Below are 20,627 nucleotides of genomic sequence, written 5' to 3' on the forward strand. Positions count from 1 at the left end.
AGGCAGTTGTTGTGAAACCATATTGTCTTTCCAATAGCACAAATATTACATTGTGGTAAAGGTTTGCATTTCCTGAAGACCTTTGTGATCTCAGATATTTCCACTTTAGGGGCCTTTCTGAGACACTTCTGGTAATGGCCAAGCCATTTGAAAGCCTAGTGGCACAGGTACTTCAGACTGGGCGCTTCAGCACAGAGCCACACAAAATAAAGAATTGTTTTCAGACACCTCTGCCAAAGAAAGTGCTACATATTTCCTACTAATCAAACAAGGTTGAAAAATAGCCAGAAAACTGATGGTCCTTTTGAGACCAACTCACTGGTTTCTCATGACGTCAGTGCCAGGTCTTAAAAGCCCTCTGTCTGGACTAACTCTCGCAGAGGCTCTGTCTGTAAGTATTTACAGTGTTTAATTACAATAATTCAGAGAGTATGAAATTAAATAAAAAGTGGCCCTAGAGTATTCCTGGCTAAATCCATTTCAGCGTGACTGTTCTGGATTGTACGGTGACACCTAAATACCACTTCTGAAGTTGGGGCCAGCTTGTCTTCCTATTCTCACATACACAGAATTTACTTTCAACAGTGATGCTGCCAGAGGGAAATGAAAGGTCATAAGAAGGAGGTGAAGATGCTTCATATTTGCTACCTTCGGTATTTAGAAATTCTCAGGTTCATCTTTGTACCTGCAAACAAATGTTTGGAAATCAAATGGACTCATTAATTTTCTTGCTTAAGCTATCTGCTGAGCACTAACTGAATTGGATCCCTGCGGCAGAATGACTGAGCACACCAACAGAGCTGACATGAAATTAAATAAAATCATGTACTGTTGTTTGGGCTAAATCATATGGAAAGTGTGGGAGGTGTGGAATTGATGCCGTTTAGTTTAGGCTCTGTTGTAAAGCAGCCCAGCCCATTTGTGTCATGATTCCCTAGCACAGCAGCTGCCCCCTTGGCAGTTGCATCACCATTTGAAGCACATATACAGAGAAAGGTGTTTCTGGCCTTTGATAGATGTTGGTCTGTATCTCTAAGAAAAACTATGAAAACTTCAGCAGTGAGAGAAAAAGCCTGCAAAGAAGCATGAGACTGAGGATGGCTGAGCATGGCAGAGTATTCAACACTGGGAAAGAGCATCTTGGTTGAAAGATGCCCCTTCACAGTTGATCCCTGCTGTGGGAAAATGAGCCTTTGCGGCCTCTTTTCTGGTTAAAAGGAATGCCTGACTCCATAGCTTTGCTTTCTTCCCAACCAAAGATGTCTGCAAGACCCCTGGTTTCTGCATGGGCCAAAGAATCCCTAAAATAGATCTCCGGAAGATCTGCACTGCCTTCTGCCAATGTGCATTTCTTGCTTAAACCTCTGTTGCTGTGCAGAACGTATTGTGAGATTGGAGTTTTTCCCCGATGTCATGTACTGTCAGCGGAATGATTTGTGGACAAAAGACAAATACTGAGCTTTCTGAACACTGGTTTCCTTTATCTTGGGAGCTAAAAAGGATGGCAGATTTGGTCTTTCATTTAGAGGGTTTTTTTTGCTCTGTTGCTGGTTTGAGTGCTTCTTGGTATCAGTGGGTGTGCTCTGCTATAGCAATAACTTCAGATCTTCACTGGGCATGAAGAGTACAAGGTGTTCTGTAAGAACTTGTCTCTCTTTACATACAAATGCATTGCTCTGAATTCTCCCAAATTCCAACTGAAATTCTCCCATCCTAATACACTAAACTCTGCATATGCCAGAGGTCAGAAGGCAGAGGATTTTCCCACTCCTTCTTAAGGAAGGGGATGTGTGGAGGGCAGAACAAGCTTGCCCGCAATATGCCACATTATCCGGGGTTTTGGACTTCACCTGGTGGACCTGTTGCCCTGCTGACAGATGCCAAACTCGATGCTGTGAAAGCACAAGGTGCCACAGCTACCATCAGGGGATCACGATTTTCTGTGTCAAATTGAAAACTACCTGATCAAATGGCAACTACTCAGGCTGGCATGTTCTGGGGGCAAGGCTGCTGGCCTGGCCAGGTAAGGGAGCCACCGAGCAGCCACTCTCCAGTAAATCTGGTAGCAACACAAATGGAGATAAACAACAGTTGGGTTTTTTCCCTGCACCCACCTCAACAGGTCAATAGAGGAGTAAGCCCCAGGGTAAGAAATTGCATCTCGGGCTATTTCTCAGTGATCAAGTGATCTTCAGAACCAGCTGAAAGTGAGATCTACTGTTGTATAAAGTCAATGCTCAATTCTTTCATCTCACTTAAAAAAACCCCAAACCCAAACCACTAAACCCAAAACAACCTTCAGATCATGACTGTTGTCTGAACTTGTCAGCATCTGCCCTGTGGATTTTTTTTACCCAGCAGTCAGCCTGGAGCAGATGGGGAAGTTGAGCAGTTAGGAAATGATCCTTTAAGCTGCAAGGTCATTAATGCTCTCCTGTTCTTCTAAGTCCCGTGCTTTGAATTTGAGCTCAAGTGGCAAATTCTCTTTGCCCAGGAGTAATTTTGGACTTGCTCTAATTTCACGCAGCTATCCTTTACTTATCTTCTCTCTCCTATATATTTAATACACCTGTCAGCCACTCTGATCAAGGAGGAATTTGGTTATAATGACAGTGCAGTTTCAAGAGCTGCCCTGGAGCCTGAAGACCAGGTGAAGTGCTCTGAAAGCTCAAGTAAGTCTTCTGTTTGTCTGTGAGAATGATAGCATAGGGTCACTGTGAGTTTCTACATCTGCTGCTGCTGGTGTACTGAAGTTTTTGCTTATGTGAGCTTTGTGGATGGAAAAGTAAGTAGTTCAGTTTGCATACCCATTTAGTCTTAGTGAAAATAATGATGACAGGGTTTATATCAGCTTTTAGACAGAGAGCACCGGCTTGTTTTACCTACAGCACTTATTTAGGGCTTTAAATATGACCTGGACTGAACTGTATGCATGTTTTGGACTCTTGAAAAGCTTGTATGCTACTCAGTGTCTCTGAATGAATGAGGACACCCCTCCCTGTTCAGCAAGACTGATGTCAATGAAAATCAGAGACAGCAGGAAAAAGACACTTTTCCCCTTAAGCCTCACCATTAAGTGCAGCAGTTACAGCTGGGGAGCATGTGAAGAACTGCAGTCTTGCCTTCTGCAATCTCTGCCTTCTGTGTTTTATGTGATTCAGTCCAAATGCATAAGTCACCGTAATGCAACCGATTTTCAAAGGCAGCTGAGTCATGATCTTAGAAGTTCAGCTTCTCTTAGAGTATCACAGGATGAAAAATGTGGGGACATAAAGGAATTCCTGGGCAATGAGGTGAAAAGCCAGGTAGAGACAAAGCATCTAGTCTAACCAGGAGAAGAACTGAGGCAGGTGGATCCCCCAGGGCTAAAGACCTGGGCTGGAATCCTGCCTTGTTAAGCCCAGGTTCATGGATATGTTTAAGCCCATTCCCAGGCTCTCCTGGAGTGCCTGGATCATATCCGCACATAGCTGCTAACATACATGTGGCTTTTTGAAATCCATGTGACTGGGTGTTGGGATAAGGAGGGAAGTTTGCCTCCTGGGCTGTGGTGCCAAGGGGACAGCAAGCCTGACAACCCTAGTTCAGAGGTTGTGGCCGCCACCACAGCAGTGGCCTATCTGCAGCCACGGCAGAAGCTGGCTGGGAGATGCTTTTGGTAACAGGTCTAGTTTACAGCAGCGACATTTACAAAACACATCCCTCTCAAAACGGATCTGTTGCACTGACCTTTATGTAAACCCACAGTACACATCTAGATGAGCAGAGAGTTCGTGATTGCCAGTCTTGCTACAAATGTTGTGGTTTGGGGTAATTTCTGTTGCACAACATGACTTGTGCAATTTAAAATCAATTGTGTTATTTAATCACAAAAAGCCCAACTCTAAAGTGGTTTGCATTAGTGTGACTGTAGACGTCAGAGGCAGCCAGAGAAGGGCAGGAGTAGCTTGGTTTTAAAGAAGCTATTTCCTTTATTTAAGTAGGATGTCATAAAAGGAGTAAACCCACACATTCAAACAATAGATTATTATGACTTCTTTAAATATAAGGATGACTAAAAAGGTTAGGGGCATTTTAAGAGACACTTTTCCAAACACTGGTGATGTATTAGATGTGGTGACTTTTTCTTTTGTGAAAAGAGGTCAAATCAGAGCCTGTAGTCATGCAAAGAAGCATTTGTATAATGTGTGGTAATGAATTCGGGTAGGCTAGAGCAGAAGTTACAGGCTGGAGAAAACATTATATTTCCAAGCGATGGTACAAGCAATCAGAGTTGGAAATTATGCAGCCAGTATTGTGTGTGAAACAGCTTAGAAGAGTGGAAATTGGCTGGTTTTGGTTGCCCTGTTAATAATCTTGCTTTATTGATGTCAGGACCTATGTCTGCCTCTCTCCCACAGATTCCTGATTGAGCCCTGTGGTCCCCAGTCAGCTTCTGAAATGGTTTCAGGACCCAGAAGTCTGTCAGTCAACCCTAAACCCCAAGAGGTTGCTGTCTGAAGCAGTACTCTCATTCCCCCCCCAGGCTGGGTTTCACATTTCATAATGAACTTTCCAAGGGCTCCTTTGTGAAGACAAGCTTGCTCATGTTGCTCAAGATGGGTGAGCAAACTGTGTTGTTTTTCCCTCAGGCTTGTCCTGGAGTATTGGCTTTGCCATGAAGGTTTGCATGAAGCTGAAGCTCAAAATGTTATTCCCAGGGCATGAAGCTGCCCAGTGATTCCACAGAAAGCCTCACCCACTGTGCTTCAAACTTCGAAAATGTCTCTGCTTGCCTGAGATGGCTTTTCTTATGGTAGTCCTGTGGCTTTCTTGATGTGAGTGCCTTTTGCCTTAGAAGAATAGACTCTACCTGGGAACATTCATCTAAAGCACAAAAGGGATAGAGACATGCAGTGTAAACCATGGAGGGCATCGAGCAGTATGATTGATTAATCATGGAATCACAGACTGGTTTGTGTTGGAAGGGACCTTAAAGCTCATCCAGTTCCAACCCCCTGCCACGGGCAGGGACACCTTCCACTAGAGCAGGTTGCTCCAAGCCCCTGTGTCCAACCTGGCTGCCAGGGATGGGGCAGCCACAGCTTCTCTGGGCACCCTGTGCCAGCGCCTCAGCACCCTCACAGGGAAGAACTTCTGCCTAATATCTAGTCTAAATCTACCTCTTTTGGCATGTCATCTTTGCCTTTGTTGTCAGAATAGCTCTGGGCTCTTGTTAGACCCTGCAGAATCTGACCCACTGAATTAACAGTATAAAATTAAAACAATTATTTGCCATACTGTAGTCACAAGAATTTATTAGATCAGTTAATGAGGTTTTCTAGCTAAAGTGAGACTTGACAGGAATTGGTAGCAATAAATAACCTCCTCTTCTTGCTAACCTGGAATAAGCCAGGTTATATGTACTATGTGCTATGCACTTAGTACATATACTGCATTCACAGCGCTCTGGACACTGTGCCCAGAGACAGCTAAAGCAGCTGGTTATGTCCCACAGACATCCCCAAATAGAACAAATCAAACAAACAAACAAAATTCTGTCAAACTTTTCCCAGAAGCCCCATTCAGATGACTTTTTTTCTTTTTACGCCTTCCCTATTATATCTCTCTCTCTGCTTCACAAGGAAAACAATGGGGGAATAAAGGACTAAAAAAGAAGAGAAATGGCTGAAGAAAGAAGAAAGAAAATTTGACTTTGGAAACATAAAATCATTTTTTGAAGTAAAAAAAAAAAAACCCTCCCAAACACAGAATTGTTTTTGCAATCAGAGTTTTTCCACAGTGAAGGCAAAGTCGTGCTGTTAAAAAAAAAAAAGACAAAAAGCATGGTGCCATTCAGATAGTGATCTCTGTGGCAGACACACACATCCCACAGGTTAGGTTCAGGAGACCTTGTTCTCCTGTCGTTGTCCCACTGCTACATGCTGGTCATGTGCGTGCTGCCAGCTACCATGGGATGCTCAAAACCTGCATGGAGGGACAGCTGCTTGGATGCCTCCCTTTGGATAATTTGTGCAAGGTTGGAGTGAGATCTATTGGTTCCACTCTTTTCCTCTGATGTCTCTGCATTTGTCTGTCTGCCCTATTGTTTAACAGCAAATATTTCTTTATTCCTCTGAAGCCTCTCTCACACGGAGTGAGCACCTGGCAGCATTCACATTCGACTTCAGCATTTGCAGGGGTTTGAGATAGAGCTGAATAAGTTCACTAAAACAGAGGAAGCAGAAGACAGGCAGGACGTGTTCATCCCTTTCTTTGCCTCCTGCCCTACCACAGACAATGGTGCACCCCTGACTACAAACTCCCTTGTGAGCCTATTATGAAATAGGGACAATAGGAAGACCTTGTGTTTAGATGAAGCTGCCAGATCTGCCCACTTGGAAACTGTGAGTTTGTGAGAAATGAGGCAAGAAACTGGAAACTGGGTACTGCAGCAGCAGCTACACTAACAAAGAGGATCTGGTATGTCCACTGATGAGAAGGGACTCGGACCTTGAGCATTCCCTCATGCTGGCATGCCATATTCCCACACTACTATTTCCCCAAGCTTTGCCCTTGTGTATTGCTTATTCTAGAACACAAAGGGTGCAAACCCTCTTGTTCCGCTTAGATAATGTTTTTTTTCCTCTGTGTGCACATATATAAACCCTCAAAAGCTGCATTAAAAAAAGAAAATAATGAAGCACTGTTCTCTCTTTCTAGCAACTTCAGGGCTGCCCAATGTACTATGTGCGCAGGGACAGTTAAAATATATTCTAGTCACTGTATTGCTGTGCCTTCCTTAAAAAAGCTGTGTAAATCCAAGGGTTGTTGGCATTTGTATGGTTTGCTATGCTACAAGACAGCAGCAGCAAAGGTATAAGTTAATCTTCTCCACCAAATAAGTGTTACAGAAGTGCTATGTGGAAAAATTGAAGGCCCTGAAGTCCATTTGAAACTTACTTCTGCTCTACTTTATTAAAATCAGTGGCTGTCCAGGCACTTCAAGGTGAACAAATCCTGGTGATATGACATCAGTTGCCAAAGGAGAAGAAATATTTGATAAGGTGGGAGAACATAAGCCTTCATGTTCATCTCAAGATGCAGTGAGAAAAATCTACCTATTTCATCCAGGTGTCAGAGTACTCAAGCTGTGCATCACCCTTAGTCAGCCATCCTCCTAATTAATGAGTTTACACCAGAAACCTCACTGTCCCTTTATGCAGGTTTTGAGCCGCATACTTTTCTCACTGTATTCCAGCAAGCATTTATAGCAGCATCGTGAAACTTGACACTTGGATGTTTTAAATGTTAAAAATCATGTTTAAAATCAGATCAAAGACAAATCTCACAGTGGTGGCGGTGTCTTTCACCTAGTGAACCCAGCTGAAGGGCACAAAATAGAAGGAGCTGCTGAGAGCATGCGAGGGTGAATGGACCCAATGAGTCCTCACTGTACATGGTGTACTTTAACTCACAGTAGCATTTCTAGTTAAGAATAAATTACAGTAGAGAGGGTGTGTAAGTGGTGACACAAGCACTTAATGATTAAAGATACTTTGCAACTGGTGAACGAGAGTGAAACTTAAGATTTACAGGTTGGTTTGGTGCTGTCTTAACTCAGTTCATGTTGACTCAAACCAATCAGCTCTGTTCGCATCTTTAGGTAAGTTAAGGTCTGGGGAAGAGAGCCACTGTCTTTTAGGCTAGCTCTAATAGTGAGTAGAAAACCAGCTCATTTATCAAGCATACATGGTCTATCTCTAGAAGACTGTGTGTTCTTCAAGCTGTCCCTCTGAAGTCAGTAGCAGAATGCATAAAATGCAAAGTGCCTTTATGAATGTCTGTGAGTCTGAAAATTTAGGCTACATTAGGCAGTGTGCATGCATTTGCACAAGGCCCACACTGCTCTTAACTGGCTACTAGACACTATTAGTGTAGAAATAATAAATGCTGTAGTAAAACTAGAGTGAACAGCCTCTGCCTGTGCTCATCTTGCACAACAGTCCCTTCAGTCATCGGTCAGACTGCTGGATGCTCAAGTCCGGTGAGGATCTGGCACAGGAGAACTTACCTGGTTCTCTTTCAGAGTTATCTGTCCCTGTTCCTTGCAGCCAATGAATGTTCTGATACACCTGTAAATCTTCTCATTGTGTTGTACTCTTTGAACAAAGTTAGCAGGAAAAAATCCAGTTCTGTCATCAATTTTCCCCTGTGGAGAAAACATACAGGCAGAAGAAGATTGCTAACATAAGTAGCCTTCATACAATTTCAGTATTGGGAAGAACATATTTTTCCCTTTGAAAACAGGTAAAAAATAATATGCACATACCTTCCACCAGTCTTCATTGGAGTCTTCCAGAAGAGTTATCATATCTCCTGGCCTGTAGTTAGAAAATGAATAGTGGTTGAGTCTTAACTGTTATGTTGCATTAGCTTCCACAATTACCTTCTAATAGGAAGGAGGTCTTGTCTTGGTCATTTTATCTGAGCATTTGCTGCAGGTAGACTCGATGAAGCATCAAGGCTTACTTCAATCATGCACAGCAATGTAGAGAGAGAACCTCTGTATGTTTGGGTTGGATCTTTATTTTGGGACAACATCTGTGAACTGGAATTTTTGCTTCCTGTTTAATAAGAAACTGTTTAAAATGCAGCCCCTATTTGTTACAGGCGTTATCTTGTTACTTCAAGACATTTCACATTGTTGGGACACATCACGTTATCATCTGTGTTTTCAAGCTGTGATTGCAGAAGGAAGGCAGCAGGAAAATAGTTCTATTTAACTGACAAAGGCAATTAGTCAGCAGGGATATAATTCTGCCCAAGAATGTCTTTTTGATTTCAATGGGACATATTTACCTTTATAATATGTGGTGCAGGATGGTAATTGCTAAGTATCAGCATCCAGCTGACTAGTTCCAAAGCAGAGCTAAGAGAATAATTTGGCTGGAAATGCTGATCGCAAAATGTGCTGAGCTGACTGCATACAGGTAGTTGAACAGTTACTTGACCTCAGTCCCCCCACTGGAAGCACTTCATCAACATTAGTATGTTATAATAATAGCACTGCATTGTAGAAAGTAAGAGGCAGCCCATTTCCAAACAAATTAATGCCAGAAAGCTCTTTCTGCTTGATAACAGGCATTTCTTTGATCTTAATAAAATTAATGGTTGATCCCTAATTATTCAGCTTTCCCTCCATTCCTTGTTAGTCTCACTGTATTGTTGTGGTATCCGCACAAGAGCTTGCAAATACGCCTGGAGCATAGGATGGATATGGGTCCAATTGAATGGGCTCTTGCAGAGCACACAAAGAAGATGTGGCCCTGCCCAAGATGTAGCTGGCCCAGTGGTAGGCCTCTTTGGTTTACTTTCCAAGTGATTATCATTGCTGCTGACAACTGGAGAAACAGGCATCCAGTCTTCTAACACTGCACAATCTGAACCAGTGTTTTCCAGCTTTCCCAGAAAGCTGCTGTCACTAGGACAACAGGGTTGTTCTTTTTCGCGAGCCCTTCTTAGGAAGCTGTTCCAATGTGTTTGGAATAATTAAATGTTGCTGAGGTGAGAAAGGAAGCTTAAATTAGCACAGAGCTGGTGAGGCATTCCTAGGTGAAAAATTCTGGTTGAAAAACCAAAGCAACTGAGAACTTGGTATTTTCTAGCCGAAAGCCATCCTGCTCCTAAAGTGACGTAAGTGATTTTGAAACTTTTTATCTATTGTGTCCTTGCCAAAAAAAAAAGGTGGTCACCAGCTTTTTATCTGTGAGAATATCTTTGTAGCTACAAATGTGTACATCTATAAAAAATGTTTAGTACAAATATGAAAATGAAACCTCCCCCCCTCAAAGTCATATATGACCCTCAGTTCACATAGGTCAAAACAACTAACAAATGTTTTGTTACCTCATCTCCAAGTCTTCATTTTCTTGTGGTACAAATTTGTACAAGGCAACATAGGTGTTCATTTGTAACGTGCTTTTATAAAATGGTCCCTTTAAGTAAGAAGAGAAAGAGAAATTTCAATATCTGTCCTGTGCACATGGTTCACTTTGTTAGAGACTGAGAAACCAGGGCCTGATCTTCCAAGAAATGAGCCAGAATCATCTCATTCCTTTCACACCCTGGACGACTATGGCCCAGATACATTGTGAACCACTAAGGCAGCAACTATCTTCACTTAGAAATAAGATTCTTTGAACCCCAAGATCAATTTCCAGGCTTCCAAAGAACACAAGCAGAAATCTGCACAAGTTGGTCTTTTGGGTGAGATCTTAAAAATGAGTCTGCCTTTTGCTCTCTGTTAATGCATGACTCTTATGAGCCCAGTAGCGTACCACTCACATTATATTTTTATTATGCAGTCCTTGTTATGGATGGAGCTAGAGCTATACAGTGCACAGGTCCAAAAACCAGGGTGGCAAAACCACTTTCTTAATCAGAAAGCTGCTTGTGCTGGGCTTCCCACAGAGAAGACTGGCTACTCTCTCTCCTCGTTTTCTCCACTGGTATTCTGGAGGGGGAAAAAAGCACCTAAAACAAACCCCAAATAATTTTCCAAACCATATCTGTGATTTTTCTGTTCCTGAAGTTCTGTTGTAATGACATATATTCTACACCGGATCTTCTGTGTTCACAATATCAATTTGTAATAAACAGAAGAACATAAAAGAGTCCATAACGGGTAAATCAAAGAGCCATCCAGTCCTGTATATTGCTTCCAACTGTGGCCAGTGGCCCAGAAATGGTATAGGAATATGACAGTCAGATATCAGCGCTTCTCCAGAATAGAGCCCCAGCAGACCTACCCAAGGGCCTCAGCTATCTATAAAAACAAGACTTTTATATGACTTCCCATTCCCATTCCCATTGCATTTTCACAAAACATATGCCCATACCAGGGAATGTATACTTTTTGATTCTTCTCCAAAGTGTTCTGTGCCATTTTCAGAGTATGTAAACACTGAAATAAAGAAAACACATGACATTTTAGGAGTAGTTTAAGACTCTTCACCTCAGCAGGATCACTTTTATTTTGTTAATCTGTTTCCCCCTTAATTTCTCTGATCCCTTGTGCTCTCCTCTGAACCCTTCTACACTCCCAACAAAACCACATACACCACTGGCATATAGCACAAAATAATCTTTATCCTGAAGAATTTCCAATCATAGCAAATAAACCATTTTGATTAGGTGAATATACACAAGTACAGCTCTGGGAACAGAACCTAGGTCCCCTGACTGCATTACTATTTGAAGTCCATCAGCCTCTTCCTCACACTGAATGCTGGATTTTCATATTTAGGACAAGCAGTATTTCTGTTTAAAAGCACCTGCAAATGTGTTACTATAAATGACAACTTTGAAGTTTTATGAGTGAAATTCGGAGGTTTCTTGGTAGTAGGGAGTTGTGTTTAGACACTGGAAAAATGTAATGTTCTTATAACAAAGATAGATGAAACAGCAGCAACAGCGTGCACCAAAAAGATCTTGTACAAGGTGGTATGTACCCATGAACACACACAAGCACATATTCTCTGATAAAATGTAGTAATATTGTAGTCATAAAGCCCAATGTGTGAATGTGAAGACGGCATGAGAGCTGGTATCCACAGCGATTAAGTTGAAAACGCCCCACATTGTGTTCATCCACGTGGTCTGACCACACTGACCTGGGGGCCTCACTCTGCTCCTACCGAGTCCTTTTGTAGAGAGACCTGACCCTGCAAACTGTCGAACTGCCACCAGTACCAGAGGGAAAACCTTAAAAATAGAATTAATGTCTTTTTATCTTCTAGTATAGGGGGGTATGTATAGCTGACATCTGTAGAAAGGGGTGTAAATGCCGCTGTTACAAGCTGGCAGTGTTTAAGTCCTACTCACGTGGCTATTCTTTGATTTTTGTATCCAGAGGAAAAGAAGTTAGGGAGACAAATAGAAGAAATTCTAGTTAATAACGAATTGGGCATCCAGGAATATTTTGGACTTGCAGAAAGTCATGCACTAGACAAAGTAGAAGCACTTCAGCATCATGTTTGGAGTGACTTCTGCTTGGTGACAGAAAACAAAGCTGAAAGCTAACGTATTATGTACATTATGTACATTATGAGGCTAATGTACAGCCTCATAAACTGTGGAGTTGACCCAGGAGGTGGAGAGGGACCTGAAGTATATCCTGGGTGTGTAGGGAAGACATCCCATAGCTCACTTGAGGGGAAAGTGCTCAAATCCCTGTTGATAACAGATTCATACATGTCACTTGAATCACATTTTGGCTTGCAGGACTTTTGTTACAGACAGTAATTCACAGCAGTGAAGGAGTATAACTGGCTTAGAGGAGGCTGAAGGGTTGGAAATTCAGTATCCCACCTTACAGTTGTAAACCAGGAAGCTTTGCTTCATTTTCTGAATGAAACAACGTTCCTTTGAAGTTGTTGTCAGAGCAGTCTATAGGAGTGATTACATAGCCACACGTGCTGGGTTCTTTCACCTTTCTGCAGGCTGTGTCTTTTCCATTCTTTCCCTTTAAGGAAAGAGTCTCAAAAGTACATTTTCCTAGAAATCTTATTTGCAGAAGACACTTTTTTAATTAAAGAAAAGAAGAACTGGACTAAACCTGATTCATAGAGGCATCATTGTGACACTGCCTGCTGAAGGGGGAAGGGACGACTGAGGAAAATGGAGTGGTGAGTCACTCTGTAATAATATTTTAAATGTACTTTGTTAAATGTTTAATCTGTATGTAGCTCATGGTCTCTGGCTCTTACTGGGATCTGAATGCCATAGAGGTATGTGGTCCACTTCTCTGCACAATAAAAATCCATCTATTTTCATGTTTGCTTGCCCCAGCAGCAGTCAAAAAAAAATGGCCAAAAAAAAAGGGATTTTTCCAGTGTGAGAAGGATTTTACCATTTCCATAGCTTGGGCAAACAGTGCAGGCACTTTATTAAAAATCTACCAAGGGGAAACTTTTGGAGCGACTGATGCATAATTTATATCCTGAGCCTCTGAAGGATGGATTGCGAAAAAGCCAGTGATGATCAAAGGAATTGCTAATGTGCCACAGAAGTTATTTGGAGGTTTGACACATGCCGAGTTTTTTAAACTAATCTCTTTAAGTAAGTTCCTTGAATGCCTTTCAGTGCACCCAGCGAATACAGATCTCAGAGAAAAAAGTTTCTTCGGATGTCAGAAATGAAACTACCGATTGACAGTGAAATGAGAAGTTATCTGAAAACTCAGACAGGGTCAAATTAATCTTGGGTGGGCAGGATTAAACAATGTGAAGCAGACTGAATTCTTTAACCAGGTCAGGTCAACTTGCACTTGCAAAACAGAAAACCTAAATATATTGTTGAGAGAAAGGAGGTAACATAAATGGTATGTTCACAAAGTGAGAGGGAGGAAATGACTGAATACAGTGAGGAGAAGTGATAGGACCAGGAGGGGAGGAAAGGAATAAGGAGATAGCATAAAATGGGAATGGACAGTTGAAGCTCTTATTTTACCTACATGTATTGCTAGCAGCATGTAAGGGGGGCACTGGGGATGCTATGAAGAAGAAAGATATCCTCATGGTGGTTTATTTTTGTAGCGTACGTCTTATGTGAGATTCAGCAAAGCAGCCTTCAAGTGCTGCTCGAGAACTTGCTCTGGTGGTTAGGACCTGAAGTTTTGCTTAGGGTCCCAAAACCCTTTGCACTTATTTCTTCCCTCACCATGACTTAATTCAAGAACAGTGTCACAAACACCAATTTCATTGTCTAAGATTTCATTACTAAGCTCTATATGGGTATGATGGTCTTAAAATGCCATCACACCAATGCTGCAAAAACATTACTTTTGTACTACAAAGCAGACAAAGGAATTGGGCTATTAACATTACTGAGCACATACTGTAGTCATACTGAGCTGCAATTATGATCAGGATTCATTATGTTGAACATTTCACAGACATACGAATATTATACAATTCATTTCCTGTCCCAAAGAGGTTATGGTATAGAAAGACATGTAGACAAGTCCAACATATGGAAAAGAAAGAATTATTTTTGTTCCACTTAGCCAATGCGGAACTGAAGCATGTTAAGTGATTAGTCTACAGCCATGTTCCTGAAGTGTGGGAGATAGGGAATGGACCTGAACCTTGTCCAGTGTCAGGTCAGGACACAAAAACTTAAGAAAATGGTGGCTTGTATTTCATCTGATTTCATCTGAATGGCAACAAGCATTCCCCAAGTTCTTGCACCAACTTCATGCCCCACTCAACTCCCACTTTGAAAGCCAGAATGCTGCTAAAATATGGGCATGCCATAAAACCCCCATCTGAAATAGGTTGTATGCAGGCCTACATATCTGAAAATGCTCTCCTGGCCTGGCAGCACTCACCGCTGTTGCTGCGCTTCCTGCTTATGTCAAGGGTGCCTGCAGAGCTACTGCCTTCCTCAGGAACTTCTGCCAGGTCAGCTGTCTGCGGGGACAGAAAGAGCAAATGAAATGGGATGAGCCAGAAAGTGAGTGATGAGGTGACAGAAGACCGCAGAAGAGCCTTTGGGGAATGCGGTACTTGGGTGTTATCAGAGCAGAGCAAGTCAGGCTGATGGGATTGCAGAAAACATTGTACCTGGTGATGCGCAACAAATACCTACTTCACAGGGAGCAGTGAAAGCCCAGAAAGAAATTCAGGCCAAATGTACAGCCTGAAGTACAAATGATTTCTGTAGTATAAAGTGAAGTGAAAGTTAAGGAACAAAGATTTATGTTAAACTATGTGGTTCTCCGTATAAAATAGAAGGAGCTTGGGGGAATTTGTAGGTCCTGCAAGTACACTAAATAGCTATCTACCAAGGAGGCTGGACATTAATTGGAATTAGTGACTATTAATTTATGAACCCTGAATCCATTATTCAGTAAAATAACTGTAATGTATTGATTTTAATTCTGTTAAAGTGCTGTGAAAGGAGCTGGACTGTGATGAAGTTGGTGAAGTCAGTCTTTAAATATCTGCCCTCACATTCTTTTTAAACAGTCATCTGGCTGGTATGGTTAGGGAAAAATGAAACCCAAGTGGTGTTATCAGAATTACTATGATTTCTCATTTGTACCATATTAATGTCAATCATGGTTAGGGACCCATTGTTCTAGAGTGTAGGAAAACATGGGATGATATAATCTCAAGCCTCAGAAGCATACTCTGCATAAGGCACTGGATTCCTTGGTTGGGTAGTCAGCTTCTCCATCTATAGCCTGATAGGAACCAGGAGCTGGTCCAAACAACTCTGGCTGAATCTGACCTTATGGAACTTCAGTTTTGGAACTTTTCACATGTGACTTCTTTTGGGTAAAACATCTTTGATAACTGTAAAAAAACCAAACGCTGAAGTCAGATGCTCTCTCTAATCTGAAAAACTGAATCCTGATGTGCTCCTAAGATATGCTTGTTTCTTGTTAACTGGATTGTAAGCCACATGGAAGGATGTAACTTCATTTTTCTGTGACACTTTGCAATTGTACTGTACACACAGCTCTGTCCATTGCTTTGCAGACCTTTGCTTTGTTACAGGAAGAAAAGCCAAATGAGAAACATTCACTGCTTTTGTTCGGGGAGCACAGAATCTGAATTGCTTTACAGATTTTGATGGGCTCTTTTTGTTTTGTTTTACCAGTGTTGACAACAAGTAAAACAAGGCTGTTTCAGAAAGTACTTTGACAATTCTATTTTCCGTATCTAGTACATTCCCAGCTACTTCTCCATCCAAGGATACTAATGAACAAAGAGGTTAAAAGTAGATTTATGCCTTAGGTATCCTGTGGTTATGTTGTTTCCCTTGCTATTTTAAGAGCCCTCTACTTTACTGCTCTGTTCTGCCTTGCTTTTAGACTTAGCCTTTTGGAGCAGGTCATGCTTGTCTTGCATCTACCACAAATGGGTCACCCCAGATGAGAAGGCACTGCAACAGCAATGGTAACATGGAGTCAATGTAGAGCTTATCTAGAGAATTCTAGTTGCTGGGTGGAGAAGGAAAAGACTGGCTTCGATGAAATAGCAAGTGCCAGCTATTTTCCAGCTCATTGCAACGGCATGTTCCTCATTCTTCATAGAGTAGCTTAATAATTGCTGATTAGCTTCATATTTTGTTGGGTACTACTGCATATGGGATGTGCAGTGACTGTCTCTTCAGTACATACCTCATTCAAAACCTCCTGAAGTAACCTCAGCTACCTTTAATGATTTTACAGTCAAGAGCTCTATGACAAATGGTCTAATAGAAATGATAGAGGTACAAAGCTGCTTTCGAGAGGAGCTGAGCTATGAAAAGCTAACAAGAACTGGAATCACGTTTACATCACCTCGAGTGACTTTCTGTATAAATGTGGGTTGCAGAAGCACAGTTTTGAAGGAAGCAGTAGGTAGTAAATCTGGAGCATATGGCCACTTTCCTTTATGGGAAATGAAGAATCCGGGCTGAAAAATCACAGTGGGTGCGTCCACACTGCTCAGTCATGTTAAAAATACCATGGCTAGTTCTCTACTCTGCCTAAAGTCATGAACTGCAGTCCTGGAAACTTTATGGCTGTAGAGGCAAGGCATGCTGCAAAGCCTCTGCGCTGCTGTGAGCCTCACATTGCTGCTTCTGCTTGGAGAAGAGTGAAGCAACGCAGAAGTGAGGACCACTGGGGAGAGAACTTAGTACCTATGTGTTATTAACTGCACGCATGCTGCTAGCTCACATGCTCTGGTGCATTTTCACCTCTGCTCTAAGGGCTCTGTGTCATGTCCCTGCTGTGGTCGCTGGTCAGTGCCTGCTCGTGGGTCACACATCACAGTTGTAAAGCTCCATCACTTGGATCAGGCTTGTGTCTGCCCCTGGTTGTCTCAATCCACAGGCTTGCACTGGCACAAGCTATGGTTTCACATGTCTGTTTATTCAGTTTTCTCATGTTTTCAGTTTTCTGTATGCTGATACGTGTTATATTCTCTCACAGCCTCAATACCCTGGAGAAATTCCCATAATGAACTTGCGTTCCTCATTCTCCACCCACACCCCACCTAGACGTGATCAGCTCCCTAGGGCAAGCTTACGCAGCATTCGTGATTTCTATGCTTGAGTTGTCATTCATAATTCAACAGAACGCTTTGTGGATTTAGAGAGCAATAATTACATTTGTAGAACTTCTTTTTTAAAGCAAATTAAATAACTGAAAGAAATGCAATCACAATGTGAGAGGCGGTGGTGTTACTTTGGGCTTTAAAAAAGAATGGGAATTACAAAAATCCTGTTAAGGCACAAACAAGGGTGTTGTTTAATAACTTCTTTGCAGATTTCACTTAGTTCTTGTTTAAATTTGTCTGTTTTCTTTCCCATCTGGTACAAATGGATGTTTGTTTAGAGACCACCTATACCAGCTAACGTTACAATTCAGTGAGCATACATTGAAGCGCCACGGAGATGTTGTACCAAACATAAACAGATATTAGCACAACTTTAAATTAAACATATAGGTATTTGCTCTGAGGCTTGGAGGCCAAGTGTCATTATGTCTCTGTGCCTGCTGGTTTTTCTTCTGAGATGAGTGTGGGACAGACTGTCAGATAGTATGGGTCTGAGTTTTAGATATGACAATAAGTTTACCCTCCAGTGTATTCAGGGGTGATTTTGGTTTTCCTTTTTTTTGGTGGGGGGACCAGTGGGAAGAATCTCTATGGAAAAACAAAAGAGCCTCAAGCATAGGCTAAAGTGCCTGTTTATGAGAGATGAAAGGGTATGAAACATTCTTTCGACATCATGAATGAGCTCCTGATCTCATGGATTCCAATACTGCTGAAATAACCATTTTTGTAAGGAAGAAATTGGTAATTGTTACTGTTGAACTAGGTATGGATTTAGCAAAGGCAGGGCCAAGGGAATTATTGTTTCCCTTGTTCTCCTTCTCCAGCTTTCTGCCATGGTCCTGAAGAAAGTGACTTTTCTCGTAGGAGAAAGTGAATGACAGAGATTAACACAAAGGTGAAAATCTGCCTGTCTGGGTAGAACAAGCTGTATACGCCTGCCTGGATTTTGGAGAGGAATCCAGATCTGTGAGGCCTCCCTCCTGAGTCTATACTGAGCAGGAGTGAAAGTGACAGTCCATTGCCTTGTCACAGTGGCTTAATTTTGTTTGGGTTTGTACTGTGGAGCTTGTACTTTTGAATTTAGGCTCTGAGGACTCCAACTCATTGCCATCACTTGTATGAAGGGTAAATGCCCACCATCAACCACAGGCAGTACGCATCTACTCCAGCGTGACAGCTAAATATCTCTGTTCCACATTTACACAGATATGCAAAATCAAAAGAATACAATTCCCTTTTCCAATCTGATAAAATAATATTATTCATTTAATTCGTATTTTCCCCTTTTTCTCAAGGGTCATCTAAATGAGATCTAAAACCTGAGTTTGCAAAAGTAATGTGTTTTCTGGTCTCATTTTGGTAGCTCAGAGTGAGATTAGTTTTTTACAGTTTGAAATACAAGTTTTGTGAACTCTGATACCAACTCCTGTGGATGAATATCTGCTGCTCCTCCAGAAAGAAAATGGAAGAAAGATGTGGGATACTTACAGAATTTCTGTTTGGAGAATCAGACCCACTTCCAGAGCTGCCCTTTTTGGTTTTCTGGGCTAAGGAAGTCCCAAAGCGGAGAGTTTCATACACAGGATCAACCTTATTCCCACAGGCTGCAACAGAAGGAGCGAAACATGCATCAGTCCCTTGGAGATACTTCTGATCATGTTCCTGCTCCACTTGGAGAAAGACCTGCCTCTACCAGCATGCTTAGACACAAGTTTACAGATTATCCTGATAAAAGTGTTTGATGAACTTGGTGGAATTGGCTTTTGGTAGTGATTTTTCTGCTGCCTCTCTTCTCCCATAAAGATCATCCTCCCCTCATACAGGATCTTCAGGTCCTGGCCATTGCCTTGTCTCTCTTCACCTGCAGTCCCCCTTCTCTAATCACCACTGGTGCTGCCTACACTGAGGTAAAGAAGACAAAGTGCCAGTGACTCCAATCCATGTTTGCTGCCTGTTCCCACCACTGACCTCTTGCATTGCTCTCAACAGTAGATGCTTAAAGGGAAAAACGCTGTATGGTGCCTCAGCATGCTTGTGGTATGGGTGGGCCAACACCCCTATCCATCTGCTTTCACAGTGCTCCTACTTAGCTAATGTGGATAAACAGGATGGCCTGGATCTTCCTTGAAAGATGATGACATCCTCACTGTGAGGCCATGTGAGGTCTGGAGGCAGGCATGAGTAGGTACTTGATGTTGGGAATGTGCTCCAAGTTGCTCAGCTCAGTCTAGGAGTGACTAGAAAGGATACCACTCCCACTGGTGTATGTCTGTTCAGTTCTCACTGCCACTCTCCCTCATAGCTGCCCCTAAAACTCATTTTCCATGACAGAGAAATGGACATCTTCAATTTGCACAAGCAAATTCAGTTAAAATCCTTTTCTGCATACATAATAGTCCTCAGCCTGCTTTTTGGTACAAGGCAGTAGACGTGTATAATGCATTACATACATAGCACTGTGTAGAAGGAGAGAAATTTTGGCCAATATACTGAGAAAACACATGGGATTTTGAACTTTGATAAGAGCAAAGCACACTTCAATTTCAGCTAGAGTTTGTTCAAAACATTTCTATTACTTCTGACAAAAATTACGATGTTTTTTAGAAAGAAATTTAGATGAAATCTGTTTAATTATTTAATTTTAAACCCCTTACTTTTAAACTGCTGAAAACAACAAAGCAAATGTTCTCAGAGAAGTAAACTGACTGCCTAGTTTTGGCTTTCATGTTTTGTACTGCCAGCCCTGCCTGGTCAGAGTCCTGGGGGGGGGAGAAATATTTCCTAGAATCAACTTCTCCATTTCAAAATGTTTCTTTTCAGGCATTTTGGTATTACAGTGAGCAAAGTCTGGTCTCTGCAACATTCAGGCAGTGTGCAGACATGGTTAATAAGGAAAAACATGAGGAAAGTAAGAAGTGTGGATAGAAACAGACAGGAGCTGAGCAATGTCCCTCAAAAGCCAGACCAGTGGGTTGAACGCCGCCTGCTGTTTTGATCTCTCTGTCCTTTATCTGGTTCTTCCCAGCTCAGGCCTTCACCTCAAGATTCCAGTGCTTCCTCCCTTTTAAGTTCCGACCTTGATCTCAGCTAGTGATGATTATGAACAGGGTAATTGCTAAGAGGTTATACGTATGGGGGTCGAGTGAAATGCACAATAAACACACCCTCTCCTCTTCCAGCTTTGTATCTTTGAAGTGGTCCTTTCCTGAGATGGCAGAAGGACATCCAGTCACCGAAAGGAGCTGGAAGGCTGCTGAGGGTAAATACCACGGCTGGAAGTCTGCCGCTGCTGCTGCAGAGCACTGCCCAAGGGAGACTGAACGGAAAAGCAATCAAAACCTACCAATAGGCATCACTTCTTTGATGCAGCCAAACTGTTCATGAATGAGTAGTGGTGAGCTGTAGTACCGGCGAAATCCCTTTGGCTGGAGGGAGAGAAAGCAAAGACAAGTGAAGAGCACTGCTCCCATGATCCACGCAGTAGAAATAACCTCAGCTCCTCTGCTAATGGCGTAACAGTGTGGTGAGGCT

The 20,627-nt window shown here is 42.1% G+C and overlaps 1 protein-coding gene across 3 annotated transcripts in view; it reads right to left on the bottom strand.

Moving 5' to 3' along the window:
- Positions 1-20,627, bottom strand: part of STAC (SH3 and cysteine rich domain) — a 67,053-nt gene that overhangs the window by 3,814 nt on the left and 42,612 nt on the right. For 2 of the 3 annotated variants that reach the window (XM_030505481.2, XM_030505471.2), the window contains 7 exons: positions 20,440-20,521; positions 18,585-18,700; positions 14,372-14,453; positions 10,881-10,945; positions 9,889-9,977; positions 8,312-8,363; positions 8,054-8,191 (listed from right to left, as the gene is read on the bottom strand). In XM_030505481.2, the coding sequence (XP_030361341.1) occupies positions 8,054-8,191; positions 8,312-8,363; positions 9,889-9,977; positions 10,881-10,945; positions 14,372-14,453; positions 18,585-18,700; positions 20,440-20,521 (624 nt within the window). Of the gene's footprint in view, positions 1-3,505; positions 4,867-8,053; positions 8,192-8,311; positions 8,364-9,888; positions 9,978-10,880; positions 10,946-14,371; positions 14,454-18,584; positions 18,701-20,439; positions 20,522-20,627 lie in introns of those variants that run through there. The other variant, XM_030505490.1, reaches the window with a different exon arrangement.

The sequence above is a fragment of the Strigops habroptila genome, chromosome 1 (assembly GCF_004027225.2).
Source record: "Strigops habroptila isolate Jane chromosome 1, bStrHab1.2.pri, whole genome shotgun sequence".
NCBI classification, from domain to species: domain Eukaryota; kingdom Metazoa; phylum Chordata; class Aves; order Psittaciformes; family Psittacidae; genus Strigops; species Strigops habroptila.